Source organism: Marmota marmota, unplaced genomic scaffold (genome assembly GCF_001458135.2).
Source record: "Marmota marmota marmota unplaced genomic scaffold, marMar, whole genome shotgun sequence".
Classification (NCBI taxonomy): domain Eukaryota; kingdom Metazoa; phylum Chordata; class Mammalia; order Rodentia; family Sciuridae; genus Marmota; species Marmota marmota.
In genome coordinates this window covers 16,411,836-16,427,737 of record NW_026000222.1, presented here as the reverse complement: position 1 = coordinate 16,427,737, position 15,902 = coordinate 16,411,836, and the positions used below count along the sequence as shown (strand labels likewise).

At 46.4% G+C, this 15,902-nt stretch overlaps 2 protein-coding genes across 6 annotated transcripts in view; one reads left to right on the top strand and one right to left on the bottom strand.

Annotated features, from left to right (window-relative positions):
* Nfatc3 (nuclear factor of activated T cells 3) overlaps positions 1-8,325 on the top strand; it is a 101,529-nt gene extending 93,204 nt beyond the window's left edge. Inside the window, exon 11 of the mRNA XM_015496316.2 lies at positions 6,117-8,325. Coding sequence (XP_015351802.2) covers positions 6,117-6,238 — 122 coding nt within the window. The 3' untranslated portion in view covers positions 6,239-8,325. The remainder of the gene's footprint in view (positions 1-6,116) is intronic.
* Positions 8,326-8,842: 517 nt separating this feature from the next.
* On the bottom strand, positions 8,843-15,780 carry Esrp2 (epithelial splicing regulatory protein 2). Of its 5 annotated transcripts, none has more exons than XM_015496167.2 (15): positions 15,422-15,780; positions 15,204-15,332; positions 13,556-13,669; positions 13,330-13,444; positions 12,865-12,963; positions 12,601-12,655; positions 12,422-12,532; positions 12,217-12,349; positions 12,093-12,135; positions 11,633-11,934; positions 11,310-11,522; positions 10,984-11,182; positions 10,669-10,855; positions 10,073-10,238; positions 8,843-9,993 (listed from the first exon to the last, which is right to left on the bottom strand). In XM_015496167.2, the coding sequence occupies exons 1-15, from the start codon at positions 15,638-15,640 to the stop codon at positions 9,904-9,906; spliced, it is 2,175 nt and encodes a 724-aa protein (XP_015351653.1). In that variant the 5' UTR covers positions 15,641-15,780; the 3' UTR covers positions 8,843-9,903. The 5 variants fall into 5 exon arrangements, 4 of the variants coding, with proteins under 4 accessions (XP_015351653.1, XP_015351655.1, XP_015351654.1 ...); XM_015496169.2 differs by having other exon boundaries at positions 8,843-9,989; XM_015496168.2 differs by having other exon boundaries at positions 12,422-12,529.
* Positions 15,781-15,902: the final 122 nt, after the last annotated feature.

The following is a 15,902-nucleotide window of genomic DNA, read 5'->3' as shown; positions in this document are numbered from 1 at the left end:
CCCTGCACTCCCCCCCCCCCAAACTCCTTTTTTGAGACAGGGTCTAAGTTACTTAGGGATTTGCTAAGTTGCTGAGGCTGGCCTCAAACTTGTGACTCTCTGGCCTCACCTCCTTAGTTGCGGGGATTGCAGGCATGCACTACCACACCTGGCTCAAGATTAGTATTTATAAGAAATAACGGGGCTTGGGCTGGGGCTGAGTGGTGGAATGCTTGCCTAGCATGTGTGAGGCACTGGATTTGATCCTCAGCACCACATAAAAATAAATAAAGGCAGTGTCCATCTACAGCTAAAAAAATGTTAATAAAAAAAAAACAAAATTTTGTGTTTATCAAAATTGCTAATAATTTATGTATACAACTCTACATCATAGATTTGTTTGCCAGAAAAAAAAAAAATATATATATATATATATATATATTTTAATTCTTCAGTAGATGAACGCAATACCTATATTTTATTTATTTATTTTTATGTGGTGCTGAGGATTGAACCCAGTGCCTTTACACGTTCTAGGCAAGTGCTCTACCACTGAGCTACAACCCCAGCCCTGCCAGAAATATTTTTATTTGGTTCAATTGACACCTGAGTTTTGGCCAGTCCCAGCAGGAAGTCATACCTCAGAAACCCAGAGGTTGGAGCCTGAATTTAGAGCTCCCAGAATGAGGAAAAGTGAGGAAAGCAGAGGGCTTGAATAATTGATAAGTTGTGCTCCATTTATTGTTTTTGGTACTGGGGATTGAATCAGGGGTGCTTCACCACTGAGTCACATGCCCAGCCCTTTTTATTTTTTATTTTGAGAAAGGGTTTCATTAAGTTGCTGAGACTAGCCTTGAACTTGTGATCCTCCTGCTTCAGCCCCCCCAAGTCTCTGGGATTACAGGAATGTGCTGCTGCGCCTGGCTCTCAATTTATTGTTAAAAGACTGTGAAAATACTCAGTTGCAGTTCTGATTTACTGCTCTAAGATTTTTGTTTTCATTCTTTCATATTCCCAAATTGTACTGCAGATTCAGATAAAGGAAAATGGAAATACCATGACATTGAACAGACTTTCAATTTATGTATTTATTTATTTATTTTTTATAGTATTGAGGATTAAACCCTAGGGCATGTTACCATTCAGCTTCATCCACAGTCATTTTTTTTTTAATTTTAATTTTTTGTAGTTGTGGATGGACAGAATGCCTTTATTTGCTTTTTTATTTTTATGTGGTGCTGAGGATCGAACCTAGTACCTCATACATGCCAGGCAACTGCTCTGCCACTGAGCTACAGCCCCAGCCCTCATCCACAGTCATTTTTAGTTTTTATTTTGAGACAGGATCTAGCTCATTTTCTGAGGTTGGTCTCAAACTTGAGATCCTCCTGCTTCAACCTCCCAAGTTGCTGGGATTACAAGCATGTGCCACTATGCCCAGCTTAATCAGACTTTTATTATAAATAGTACTCCCTGCTGGGCATGGTGGCACATGCCTGTAATCCCTGCAGTTCGGAAGGCTGAAGCAGAAGGATCACAATTTCAAGGTTAGTCTCAGCAATTTAGTGAAGCCCTGAGCAATTTTACAAGACTTCTGTCTCAAATATAAAAAAGGGCTGGGATGTGACTCAGTGATTAAGCGCTCTTGGGTTCAATCCCTGGTATCTAAATAAATGATACCCCCTGCCCATTTCAGAAAAATGATGTTTTCATCCTTACCTAAGTATTCTTGGTAAGTAGATGAATAGTGCTAGATATGGACCCTCAGTGGCTTGGGAGGCTGAGACGGGAGGATCGCAAGTTCAAAGCAAAAGCCAGGTGCTAAGCAACTCAGTGAGAGTCTGTCTCTAAATAAAATACATAATAGGGCTGGGGATGTGACTCAGTGGTTGAGTGCCCCCGAGTTCAATCCCTAGTAAACCTTTAAAAAAAAAAAGACCCAGAAAATAAAATATCTTATGGTTTGAAGTACTCACCTTTTTTTTTTTTTTTAAANGAGTTCAATCCCCTAGTAAACCCTTTAAAAAAAAAAAATGACCCCAGAAAATAAAATATCTTATGGTTTGAAGTACTCACCTTTTTTTTTTTTTTAAACAAAAGAGAAAATAAGGTTGAGAAGTGTCTGAGTGACTTGGGTGAGGCCACCTCACCAACTGGTTTTAGAATTGAGATTCATATCACCCAGCTGGCCCCAGCGCCAAGGCTTCTTTTGTACTACCCTGCATCACTACCCGCCCACCCACCCAGCTCTGCCTTGCACTCATCTCTGTGAGAACTGAGATAAGAAGGAGCAGAGTAGCACCTTATTCCATCTCAGGTGAAAATGTGTGTAAAGTACCATTTTAAATCAGCTTTGATATTTTAAAATCTGCACAATGAAATAAGAATTGAAAAAGATATGTTTCATGGTAGTCTAGAACATCTCTGAAATGACTAATCATGGAAGGGCAATAAGTGATAGCCAAAGATGACTTGTATGTGAACTGGGTGCTTGCTTATATTTTGGACTTTTTGCCACTGCTATAAAACTAACCTAAAATAGACGCTGTTAAAATCAGATGTCATGTTTTAATATTAATAACATTCTCTGGCTGGATGCCTGTAATCCCACTGACTCGGGAGGCTTGATACAGGAGGATCCCAAGTTTGAGGGCATTCTGGGCAACTTAGCAAGACCCTATCTTAAAATAAAAATTTAAAAAGGACTGAGCTAGAGTGCCCCTGGGTTTGATTCCCAGTACCAGAAAGTTGTTAACAATAGTCTCTGATCCCCTTCCTTCCTACCCAATATTTTACTGTATTAGTTCCACATAGCTTCTGAGTGATTGTATTAAATTAGGATCCATGTACAGAAGTTATTTCCTCAGTAGTAAGACCCTTGCCTTTCAAGAGATCACAACCTGTTTGTCAGAGAGTGGTTGTGTCTGCTGATAATTTAATATGATGGGGAAGGTTAAAGGTCATGCAGAGATTGTGGGCCAGTGTGTGCTCTGTCTTAGCACCAGAGTAGCCCATAGAATCCCCAGAATCCATGCTGAAAATACTGTTCTTTGAATTTCGTGTTGCTTAGAATAACAGAGACTATGGGTATCTATTTCAGCCACCTTAATGTTTCTACTTTATGTACTATGTAAGAGGTTTTCATCCTTTCTAATATATTGAGGAAGAAACTGGAGACAAAAATATATTCTTACACAAAGCTTCTTCTCAAGTCAGGAGTAAGCTGAAGTTATATTCTGTTATTCTTTGCAAACAGCTATCAATGAATGATCAGTAGATTCTAGCCTGGCAAATTTATTTTAAAACCATCTGATTATGACCTTTATAAATCTGTACCAGTTACTTTCAAAAATTGTCAATTCTTGACTATTGGATAATCATTGAATAATTTTGTAACTGTTTTGTAATTAAATCCCTTTGGCTTCTAATCCCTAATTCTTTCAATATACATTCAGTGCTAATCTCAGTTAAGCCTTTTTTTCTTTTTTCCTTTTCTCTCTTTTTTTGTGGGTACTGGGGTTGATTCATGCAGGGCCTTGCATATGCTGGATAAACATTCTTAGCACTACATCCCCAGCCACCCCCACCACACCCTACCCTTTTAAATTTTAGTTTTGAGACAGGGTTTCACTAAGTTGCCCCAGCTGACCTTACACTTGTGAAACTCTGATCTCAGACTCTGGAGTAGCTGGAATAAGGTATGAAACACTATGTCTGGCAATCAAATCTTTATTTCTCTTTATACCATCTGAGTGTTATCACTTGAAAGTTGCTGACATATTATAGGCACATGCATGTGCCTATAATCCCAGCGGCTCAGGAGGATCATGAGTTCAAAGCCAGCCTCAGCAATGGTGAGGTACTAAGCAACTCAGTGAGACCCTATCTCTAAATAAAATACAAAAATGGGCTTGGAATGTGACTCAGTGGTCAAGTGCCCCTGAGTTCAATTCCAGGTACCAAAAAACAAACAAACAAACAAACAAACAAAACAGAAAGATGCTCCCCCTCCCTAGAGAGTGTATGCTACGCAAGCACTCTCTGAGCTGCATCTTTAGTCCATTTTTAAAATTTTATTTTGAGGGCTGGGGTTATGGCTCAGTGGTAAAGCGCTTGCCTTGTATGAGGCCCTGGGTTCGATCCTCAATACCCCACCCACACATATACATACATAGATACATACATACATAAAGCTATTGTGTCCATCTACAACTTAAAAAAAATTTTTTTTTGAGACTGGATTTTGCTAAATTGTGCAAGCTGGCCTTTAATCTGTGCTCTTCCCACTTCAGCCTCCCAAGTAGCTCTGATTACAGGCATATATCATCTCATCCCATGACATGAGATTTCACTAGTCCAGTACCAACATTGTATACATAAGGAAATAGAGTCTTAGATATGAAAAGTAACTTGTTAAAGAACATGCTTGAAATTGGTGGCAAAGGCTAAATTCAAACCAAACCTAATTTCTAGACTGCTCATCAGCATCCATATTTGCTTTCCCAGGTATTTTCTTATTAGAGCACAAACCTACTCTGACTTGTTATTTTCAGCCTTCTGCTTTTCAGTGGAATAAAATTTTTGAGTGCAAAACTTCTCCCACATTTTGAGGTCTAATATGACTGTGTCTAAATTTCTTCTTGCTTTGACACATTATAGCCCTTTGCCCATGGATTTCTTCTTAACTATCATACTTGCTCTCTAGTGTAACCACATTTTCCCAGGTCATTTTTTTTTTTTAATTTAAATCATTTTCCTGCCTTACTATGCTTTTGACTTCCAAGAGTATGATAGGTATTTTTTTTTTAAGACAAATTGCACTATTCACTAAGCATGTAACCTTAAGACAAATTATGTGAACTGTTACAGCCTTATTTAATTCATCAACAAAGGAGGATAGTAGTTCACTTAAAGGGTTGCTATGAAGATTATGTAGATATCTAATTTTAGTTCTCTTGAGTATATGCCTAGGAATGGAATTAGTATAGAATTTTTAGTTGAATAGCATGAAATAAGACAGAGAACTAAAATTTATTATTTAGGAGATTTAGTTTTTTTTATTTTAAAGCTAGGCATTGAATCCAGGAATACTTTATCACTGAGTATATACCAAGTCCTTTGTCATTTTTTATTTTGAGATAAGGTCTCTGTAATTTTCTGAGGGTTTTGCTAAATTGTTGAGGCTGTCCTTAAACTTGAGATCCTCCTGCCTTGGCCTCACCGGTTGCTGAGATTATAGGCATGTACCACCATACCTGGCTTGTTTAGGGGATTTGGGATTTTCTTTCCCTTTTTTATTGGTTAAGATGTAAATTCTTTGCACTGGGCCTCATGGAGCAGTGTGCTCCCTAAGTTACTTGGCACACATCAAAGAAACTGATGGAAAACAAGAGCCTGCATGGCAGTGGCACATGCCTATAATTCCAGTGTCTTGAAAGGCTGAGGCAGGAGGATTGCTAGGTCAAAGCCAACCACAGCAACTTAGTGAGGCCCTAAGCAACTTAGCAAGACCCCGTCTCAAAATTTAAAAAGGGTTGATTGAGGATATGGCTCAGTGGTTAAGTGCCCCTGGGTTCAATCCCCCAGTACCATAAAAAAAAAACAAAAGCCTACAATCAGAAAGGACCACAAACAAGTACGATGTCCCATATAAAAAAAGGTATTTGTATTAGATAGGATAACAGAAAAAAAAAACCCACATCTTTGTGGTTTTACTTTGGCCAAAGCATTCGTTTTCATTCACTTCATAGATTGGAACTGTGGGAATTAGAAAAGGATAACTTTTCCCAAAGGAATTCAAGTTAGAAAAAGGTTAGATTAAAGTGAACACTTATTTCATATTTTTTATAACATAGCCTTTCCTGTAGAGCGTGAGCCTTTGGAGATTTGATAAAAAGATTTTCTTAGCCATTCCCTTTCCAGTCCAAACAGAACTGAGAGGGAGAGAAAGAAATCTGAAGCCACTTGGGAAATTATTTTTTGGTCTTTCACTCATTCAGCTCAGGAGCATGCTTTCAAGCATTTCCTTTAACCTTTACTGAAAGCCTTAGAAATGAAATAGTTGAGGGAGAACTTAGTGTAAAGCCTGTGGCGTCACTTGGAGGTCACTCATCACTTTTTCTTTTCTTCTTTTTCAGTAAACGAGATAATTGGGAGAGACATGTCCCAGATTTCTGTTTCCCAAGGCTCAGAGGCGAGCAGAGTCACTCCCATCCTGGATCCTGAGTCCCTGGATTTAGGAAGATCTGATGAGCTCTAACAGTTCTCACTGCAGCCTGGTATCCACCAACTTCTCAGCATGTTGCTCTCTTGGACCTTGGGTTTCCAACTTTTTGGCCTTCAGGACTGGTGCCAGGCGTTGGATTCACCACTGTGGGGAAAAGCAGCATTCCTCCACCTCAGGCCTTGGATGGATTTTGTAAAAGAACAGGAGCAGTATAGGCTATATTTGAACTGTGGGGAAGAGAGCTTTGCATTTTTTATATTTAAATAGGATACTTTTTATATGATGGGTGCTTTGAGTGTGAATGCAGCAGGCTCTCCATTTCAGAGGTGCTGCTTTTGCAGGTGATCTTGTTGTGTAACTAGGATTGGTAATTTGTACTGTTTTCCTGGTCATTTGAAGGTCCCCTTAGTTTTGATGATATTTTTAAAATAGGAACTTTTGATAAAACCTTCCAGAGGCAAACAGCAACAACAACAAAAATTATCCTAAGCCCATACCAATGCCTCAGAAATTTGGCATGTGTCCTGAAGCCTTTCATAGATTCATAGGAAATAAAGCCAAATGTAGCTCATACTCTTTATAAAAGTAAACTATTAGAAAAATGAGACCATTCCATCATTGAAGTGTTGGAATATAAAGACATTCCAGAGCATAGCCTTTTTGTAACTTTATAGGTAATCTTCCTGCAGTCTCTCCATACTGACTCCATGTTGAAACTGCTTTTTTTCCTCAGGACCATGGGTAAGATGGCTACTTATAGGTGACACTGAAAGGTGAAGTATTAGCTAGGTAATTTTCAGTTCCTGCCATTTTAAAAACTAGCAGTCAGTAAGAGTGCTCTTCCCATTTGTGTTTCCTGGCCCCAAAACCTTTTCCAAGTGGGAGCTTCTGCTTTTAGTTTGTTCTTGTCACCATTGAAGCAAGTTTCCTCCTGATGGTTCAGACGGCTTTGCAGTTTTCTTTTCTAGAGCCCAGGCAAGCTATGTCAGGAGCTGAGCATAACTGACCTATGCATTAGGATGAACAAAGAAAATGCAGGACTCTATATGGAAAGGCTTTAAGATTCTCACTAGCATAGGTTTGACCTCCATTCTGTTTACAGCCTAAAATGACTTTAGCCTACCCTGTCCTGTGTGGGTGACCTAAAACCTAAAACCCAAAACCCAGCTTTTTTTCTAAAAGGCTTTGAGGTACATCCAAAAAATGAGATGGCATCATAGAACTGACCCTCTATACCAAAGACGCCCTGGTGCTGTTGCTGGTGAGACTGGCATCCAAAGCAGGGGCTAGCACAAACTCCAGCCTGCTGTCTACCAAAGGAGGTACCCAAGGTGGGTACTTTTTTCAAACCCCACTTCATATCCCTCCCTCCAGTGGGATTCACTAATTGTTTCTGGGCCTATTTCAGAGCCCTTGAAATTTTCATTATGTTTTTAAATTAAATAATGTACTTTCATTTATTCAGGAAGCAAATTTTTTGAGTGCCTACATGTAAGACAGTGTACTGGGCAGATTGAAGTTATTATTGATGTTGTTATTCCAGTGAATTGTAGGTCATAGATGCCAGGACTCTTCTGAGGCTAAGTCAGACCTGAGCAAGGGGCTGGCTTGTTGCCTGCCACCTGCAGGGTAGGAGCTACTGACCTAAAATGAGAAAGTATGGTCTTTTGTTGTTGTTTAAACATCATGGGTTTCTCCCTTAAAACTAGTTAGAGAAACAGTGTCCAATCCTTAAGCAAATCACTCTAGCCTCTCTGGGAGCTGGGTGTTTTCAAATTTTATTTGAAAGTAAATTTTGTGTCAGCATGGGTATAGTGAAATTTGCTTTAGGGCCTGTGGTTGGAAGCTCTTCACTTCCTTTGGAGGGAAAGGGGGTTGGCCTCTCAGGTGAAATTTCAGAGACATGGCCAGACTTGCTGTACCCTCTTGCCCCAGGGTAGCTGCCTCATGTGGGGTCCTTGCAAGACCCTTTTGCGGGTTGCTTTGCTGCACTCGAGAAGAAAAGCCTCTATGATCCAGAGTTGCTATGCACCAAATTTTTGATGCCTTTTAAATACCTTGATGCCTGTAGCATTAGAAATGCTTTCCTATTTAAAATAAAAGTTAAATTTTAAAATAGAGCTTTGTATACTATGTAAGCAGTTTTATATTAGCTTTGTAAGAGCTTTCATGTAAGAGTCAACAATATTTTCTGGCACTGTAGATAAAGACGAATTTTTGTGCGACTTAGTGATGTTAAAGCACACATCCATTGGACTATGCAAACTAACTTCTAGTGGCAGCACTAAGCAACTGGACATGTGATAGCATGTCCCCCTTCCCTCTTAAACTTGTGCTAGATCTTGGATTGAAGAATGAAACAAGCAGCCTTCTGCTTACTAGAGATGCACAGAGAAACATGGCTGAAAACAGCTTTAAAAAGAACAAGTGTCTTTAGGTTCACATGTGGTGCTGCTGCCGCCCCAGGTCCAACCCCACCAGGGCCAGCTACTGTCACCAGACCTTTATTTGGCCTAGCAGTGAAGCCCTGTGTGTGACATTCAGAAAAGATCTTGGTCATCTTTAAGGCCCAAATGGGCTCAGATTGGAACCCTGTATTTCATAAAATGGATGTTCAGTAAAGAAACTTGTTCTCAGTTATGTTTACAGCACTTGAGATTGTGTTTTCTTATACAGTTTATATTTCAAAACGTTTTACAGGAGTGCAGTGCTCCTTAACACAAATACAAAGGGAAGAAAAGCCAATATTTCAGGCTTCTCCTTAGTTGTAGTGCTAAAATAATAAATGGTGACAGATCAAAAGTCTCTTTGAAAATCTGTCTTGAGTTTTTCTCCGCTTGAGGCTGGTTGGAACTCTTCACTGAGGCCAAAATTAAGGGCACTGTGACTTTTAGAAAGTCCACTTGGTTAGCAGCTTTCGTTGATTTTTACAAAGAGAATTCTAAATTCCGTTTGAGGCTTCAGTTCTGCACCCTTTAATGAGTGCAAAGGACATTCCATGGTGTTTGCTGGGTATGGGAAAGTTCAGAGTCCCCTTTAAAATCTAAGCCTGAGTTTTTGTGTGGGGGCCCTCTGCCCCTAGTGTTGTCAAGGGATGCTGCAGCACATAAGAGTTTGTGGTTTTGCCATCTGATATTTGTGCCCAGCTGGCTATTAACCTTGTGTGGAGACACCCCTGGCACAATGTTGTCTCTGAGGTTTAAGTGTCCTGAGGTCAGGAGCTATTTCTCTGCACCTCTCTACCTGCCACAGGAGTAACAGGGATTGTAGAGCACTGGGACCTCTATTTAAAGGCTCAGATGGATGGACCCTTTGATTCTCCCAGAAGTCACACATTGAGGGAACCAGGGTTTACATTTTAAAAAGAAAAGCAAGCCTGCAGTGTGCCTGTGAGCTCCATGATATCTGAGGACATAGTCCAAAGGCAGAACAGACCAAATGCTCTCCGATCTCCGGGTGCCATTCAAGATGCTCATCATCCCTCCAGGTCTCCAGACCCCAAGCCCTGGATGCAAGATAGCCATCATCTTTGGGGTGAACAGGCAGAGAAGTAAGGATGGAACTGGGTTTGGTCTTCTCTATGTGCCTTCTGAGAGCTTTGGCAAGCCAGAAAGAAGCCAGTGGATTGAGGGTGCTCTTGGCACAGGAGAGGCATGTTAGCTGAGGATAGATATCAGCTTATTTCCTGGCTTTCTCATCTACAAGCACACCCACTCCTTGGGGGCTTGTAACACAGGGCGAGGTGAATCACCAACAGGCATCAGAGTGGCGTAGTCATCAGGGGCTAGCTGAAGAAAGAACACAAATTTAGGGTAGGGACTTCCAGACTCAGCCAGACCCCAAATTCCTCAAGCCATACAACCTCACCTGGTAGGCCTGGAAGACACTGAGCAGATCCTTCATACCAGTTGTGTATGGGACACCCTGCATGCGCACCAGGGCTCCTGGCTGGGACAATACTGAGGTGGAAGTAGAAGCCAGGGCAGCAGGGGGTGTGGCGAGGTAGCCCACAGTGGTTGGAGAGACTGGAGGGCTAGGGTGGGAAAGACAGGTGTTTGTGCTTTGTACTTAGTTCATTTCTTCCTTCTTCAGGGGCTTTAGGTGTCACATGCCTGTAATCCCAGCAACGTGGGAGACTGAGGCAGGGAGATTGCAAGTTTGAGGCTAGCCTCGGCAATTTAGTGAGATGTCTCAAAATAAAAAGGGCTGGGGAATGTAGCCCAATGGTAAAGCACCCCTGGGTTCAATCCCTGGTAATAAAAAATAAAACCATTGGCTCTACAGTATCATCTCCCATCTATTTTACAGATGGCATCAGCCAGCCCATACCTTTTACTCCTTTGTCATCTCAGAATAAAGTCCAGTCTTCAACAGACCTTGGGTTGTCTGGGCCAGAAAGGGATCACAATCCTTCCCCAAACCAGGACAAGTAGATGGTCTGTGGGATTCTGGCTGCAGCATACCTGGGGTAGTAGGCTGTGTAGTTCATGTAGAGTTGAGTGGCTGGCCCTGGGTAGTAGGCAACAGGAGTAGGGGCAGCAGGCACCCTAGCAGCTGGGAGCAATGCTGAAGAGGGATACAGAGCTGCTGTCTCCGTGGGAATAAGGGTTGGGGTGGCCTGGAAGGTGGCGTAGGTGGGTGGTGAGAGGCCTAGAGGCAAGTAGAGAATACATCTGCATGGAGTCCAGTACTGCTCTGGGTGGGACAACTATAGAAATTGGGACGTAGAACAGCCTGGTCCCCACATGCCTCTTTCTCCAGCCCCAGGGAACACTCACAGGGCAGTTTGCAAGGTGGAGGGGACATGCCACTGCGGCCCAAGGTGCCACCCATCAGGACACGGCTCATCTCCTCTGTGGAGCAGGGGACCACCTCTACATAGCGTTCCTTCATCACCTTCTTGTGGCAACGCTGAGCAGCAGCTAGGGCCCGCTCTGCTGACATCATCTGAATGAAGGCATCACCAGATGGCCGGCCCTGTACACACCATCTTATAAGCAGTCTGTCTTTTGCAAGAGTGCCTTACCCCTAAAACTCTTCCTACCTGTAAACACAAGTGTTCCCCCTCCCAGCAGCAGTTTCCCCCTCCCAGCAGCAGTCTCACCTGCTGGTTGAGTACCATGTGCACACCATGGGGCCGGATGTCAGCTGCTGCCTCCCCCAGAAAGCTCAGAATATCTTCAATGGTGGCCGTGTAGGGTAGGCCTCGAAGGCGTACACAATCCCTCCCAGGCCCAGCTGCCAGTGGGAATGGGATGGGTAGCAGTGGAGCAGTCAATGTGGGAAGGAGTGGGCTAGATGCATAGCGGTTCAGAACCTAGTAGGAAGACAACAGGCTTATCAACCAAGTAGGGCAGGGGCACAGAGGAGTAAAGGTGCATCCTGGGGAAGGAGCACATTGTGGGGTGAGGATCCCTGAGTACTCACCTGCTGCACTTCAGCTGCAGTGCTCCTGAAGAGTTCAATATAGCGCTTACCAAGCATGCCCTTGTGCCTGCGCAGTGCAGTCTGTGCCAGCTCCTCACAAGCAAAGAGGGCAAAGGCATCACCAGTTGGTCTCCCATCAGGATGGCGTACAAAGAGCAATCCATCAGCTCCCCCAGTGACTGGGCACTCTGGCCCCAGGAAACCTAGTACATCTGTTGGCCCAGCTGAGAAGGGCAGTCCTCGAAGCCTCAGAATCACTTGGTCTTCCCGTGAAAGGAAACGAGCCACCTCTAATGATGTGCCTGGGTTGGGGCACAGGAGTCAACTTGTGAGTCACCTATCTTCGTTCTTGTACTTCCAAACATCCAACCATACAGGGGAGCAGAGAGGTAAGAGGTAGTGGTGCGTGGGATACAGGTCAAGAAGCAGGGGAGCTAGGCCCTGCGGAGGGTACACTTACCCCCTGCAATCTTCACAAACTCCTCCCCTGATGCTTTATATACCTGTGGATACAAAGGGAACAGCCCATGGGTCTCCAGCCTGATTCAGCTTTACCCTGCTTCACTCCCGGCCCAAAGCCCCACCTCAATATAACGGATGCCCATGTGGTGCTTGTGTCTCTGCAGTGCTAGGTCCCGCTGCTCGCTGTCCACAAAACGGATGAGGGCCTCACCATTTCTGCGGCCCTGGGCGTTGAGGCAGAGTGCTACACCACCCCTGTGGAGCCAGCACTGTTAGTGCCTCCTGGGTAGGCCTGCCCTCTGGGCCCTCCCATCCTGCCACACCTACCTGGCAATGTTGAGCCCTTTGAAGAAGCGAGCCACATCCTGGTCTGATGACTGCCAGGGCAATCCACGGGCACGTACCACAGTCTCACTGTCCACCACATCAGCCTTGCTGCTATGGGGGCAGGGCACAAAGTCAGGGGTGTCCAATTGTTGTCACCCCACCCCTACTCCCATACTCACCAAGGCCCCGTCTCATACTTCTGCTTTACCACCTGGGGCTTTGAAAACAGTTGACCTGAGAAGAGATGACATGGGGGTCAGCAGAGTATGGTGGAGGGGGTCTTCCCACAAAGCTCTACAAAAAGAGGACAGTTGAGGGGGCTGGCTGAGGAACTGACAATGGGGTTTGTATTCTCTCAGAGGAGGTCACAAGTGAGTAAGAGGACTTTGAGGAATAGGCATTTACCAACCTTGACAGAAAGTAACAGGATGAGGGAACCTTACCACTGGGCCTTTCAAGCAGGTGGAGGATGATGGCCACCATTGTCTTTACTTCCCAGACCCCAAAGTCGTCCTCTGTGGCATCTGTCTCTAGTCCCAAATCTATGGATAGAGAAGTGACAATAAAGAAATTCCAGCACAAGAGGCCATGGGGCACCCAGCATGAACACTAATCATGTTCACACCTAGGCCCAAGTCCCCTCCAGATACATGCAAAATCTCAAACACACTGGTTTGACCCAGTTCATGTGTCACCAGCCCAAATGCAGGTCCCCAGCCCAGATGCAGGTAGATGTGCTCACATCCCAAATGTCTACCAACATAGACAAAGAAATAGTTACCCTCAAAGACTCCAGATAATGCAGACTTGCCTGTGTTCACAATACCCACCAGCAGCATGCACATGCTTAGAAACATAAAAAAGCCTGTAGATGTCCCTCCACTTTAACCCTGTTGGGTCACAGATACCCTGTGCCATGGTGGCCACTGTGAGGTCCCTGGCAGAGCAGGCAGTTGGGTGCTGCATGTGGAACTCTCTGCGGAGGTCGTAGAAGGAGAAGAAAGTGTCGGGGAGCACCAGGTTCTGGGGGCACATGGGAGAGGAGATGAATGAGGAAACTGAGTTGTGTTGCCCACCCCCATGACAACAAGGGTCTTGGGAACCCTACCACATATTGTGCCTTAAGTGGCATACCTTCCTTGAGGCCTCAGGGTGCAGAACCTGTCGCAACAGCTGCTGCCCATCAGTGCAGAGCACATAAGGGTCCCCACCCAGAAGAGCCACATCCCTGTTCACCAGCTGTAAGAACTGGGGATAGGGAGTGAGGAGAGATTCAGTTAAGACACACACATAGACACAGCTAGGTAGGCAGGAATTAGGACTAGGAGGAGGGAGGGCACAGGTTGCAAAGCTGGTTCAGCCAGATGTTCAGCCCTACCCTGCCCAGGGAGGAGGAGGCCACACCTGCGAGGCCTGTCTCTTGTGTCCCAGCCCCCTCCCCAAAACCCTGTCCCAGTCCCAGTCCACTGTCGCCTCCTCCAGGCCAAATAAGGGCAGTCACATAACCCAAGCCCCCATCACACACACTCCAGAAGTCTGGAGAGGGGCCAGAGCAAACACTTGGTAGAGTGGGACAAGCAGTGGAAGGGGAGGAGCAAAGCAGGTTAAACCTGTCCCTGAATAGGCACCACCCTCAGGCAGGTGGGGGAAGGCCCAGGCCTGCCAGAAGGCCAGAAAGCTCATGGTCAATGGCAGCCCCGCCTCCAGATCTAACCAACCAGAGGAACAGAGAAACTCCAAGGACAGAGCTCCACACTTGAACACCAGGGGCAGCATGAGCTTTGACCCACACCCTATTGACCAGCTGGCACCAAGTGTTTGCTCACAGAGGAGGTGCACTCAGGAGGCTGCCCAGCCCCTCCCCCAGGCTCCATCCCTGCTAGAGAACTGGTATAAGCACTAATCACCAATTCACAAACCCTCATCCCACCCCCATCCCTGCCCCTGCCAATTCTGTGACACCTTACAACCTGAGGCTAGCAGAGCAAAGAACCCAGCTTTTCCCTGGCACCTCCCTCAGGTGAGGGATAGGCCAGGAACTTTTTTGGAACAGACTCAGAATCTTTGTGCTTCCTCATCAAAAAAGATGAAAGAGTGTGCGTGTAAAGGTACTTACGCTCTATACTCAAGAGTCAGTCACAGAATGGCATAGCAGTAAAGAGAACAGCAACACCTCCCTCTTTAGCCAGGCTCAGGAGGCACTCAGCAGGCAGGCTGCCCCCAGACAGGGTAAGGACAGCGCCCACGCCTGGCCAGCCGACCAGGACAGGCCTGGACTAGCACCTTACACCTGGCGGCGTCTGCCCTAGAGGCAGACACCGCCCCTACGCCCCCGCTCCAGCAGCCACCCGGGGGGCGGGCAGAGGACGAGAGCCGTAGAGCCGGGCGACCTATGGCCAAATCAGGGCCCCTCGACTCTTTCGATTCTGGCTGCTGGCTCTGGAAAACCTGACCCGGCAGGTTTAGAGACGTCTCAGCCTCCTCCCCTGCTGGTCAACGACTCGGAATGGATCTGGCAGCCGCCATCCCCTGCCCCCGCCCTAAAGCAGGAGTGGATGCCCGCAAAGGTTGAAAAGCAAGGCCAGGCCACTGGGAATGGCCAGCAACACATACACACGTACACGTGGGAGTAGCTCAAAGTTTCAAAGAACAAGACCCTCTCCTACCACCCGGCCAATTGGTCGCGGTGCGCCAGGCCTTGCCTCCTGCCGCTCTCTCGCGGCTCTCTCTTACATCCCCACGGCCCGGGTGTATAGTCATCTTTGCCGGCTCCGGCGCTCACCTGCTGCAGCACCTTGTCCAGTGACTCGGCCCGCGCCAGGCTGTCCGCGCTCAGCCCGCTCGCCTCGCGGCACTGTGGACTCAGTGCAGTTGCCTCGGCTCGAATCAAAGACTTGTGCAGCGTCCCAACCTGCGACAGGCGGGGTAGTCCAATCACCCGTCGCGCTCCGTGGGCCCTGAAGTTTCCTGGCGCCCCTCGCCACCTCGTTTCCACCCTACCTGACGGCTCCGCGGCTCCACCACTTGCCATACTATAAGGATTAAGTCGGTCTCATCAGAGCCCAAGTCCGGCCCCAGCGCACCCGCAGTGGCCCCAAACAGCACGACCAGTGATCCGGACCCGGAACTGGGGTTTTCTGCGGAGTCTACTGCGGGGTCTGGGCCAGGCGACAGGGGCGGGGGTGGCGGCGGCGGCGGCGGCGGCGGCGGCGGAGTCATGACCGCAAAGCAAGGGGGCGCCCGGCCACACACACGCGGACCAACGAGGCGCACGTACGCACCGTCGGAAGGCCGACGCGGTTGAGCTTGGGCGGGACACCTTGTGTTGGGGGCGGCACCTGCGGCACCTCTGGCGCGGTGGGCGCGCCGAGATCCGCCCGCGGCGCCCCGCAGGGCGGGGCGGCTACCGGCCTCCGCCCTCTCCCTGTGTTACCTGCCGGCCTGGCGGACCACGTGACCCGGGGCGGCCCCTGAAATCTTG

Excerpts from the sequence above, each read along its gene's own strand:
- Esrp2 (XM_015496167.2), bottom strand. The coding sequence starts at position 15,640 with ATGACTCCGCCGCCGCCGCCGCCGCCGCCGCCGCCACCCCCGCCCCTG. Across the intron at positions 12,656-12,864 it reads CCTGCTTGAAAGGCCCAGTG|GTCAACTGTTTTCAAAGCCC; the intron begins GTAAGGTTCCCT and ends ATCTCTTCTCAG. Across the intron at positions 11,183-11,309 it reads ACATGGTACTCAACCAGCAG|GGCCGGCCATCTGGTGATGC; the intron begins GTGAGACTGCTG and ends TGGTGTGTACAG.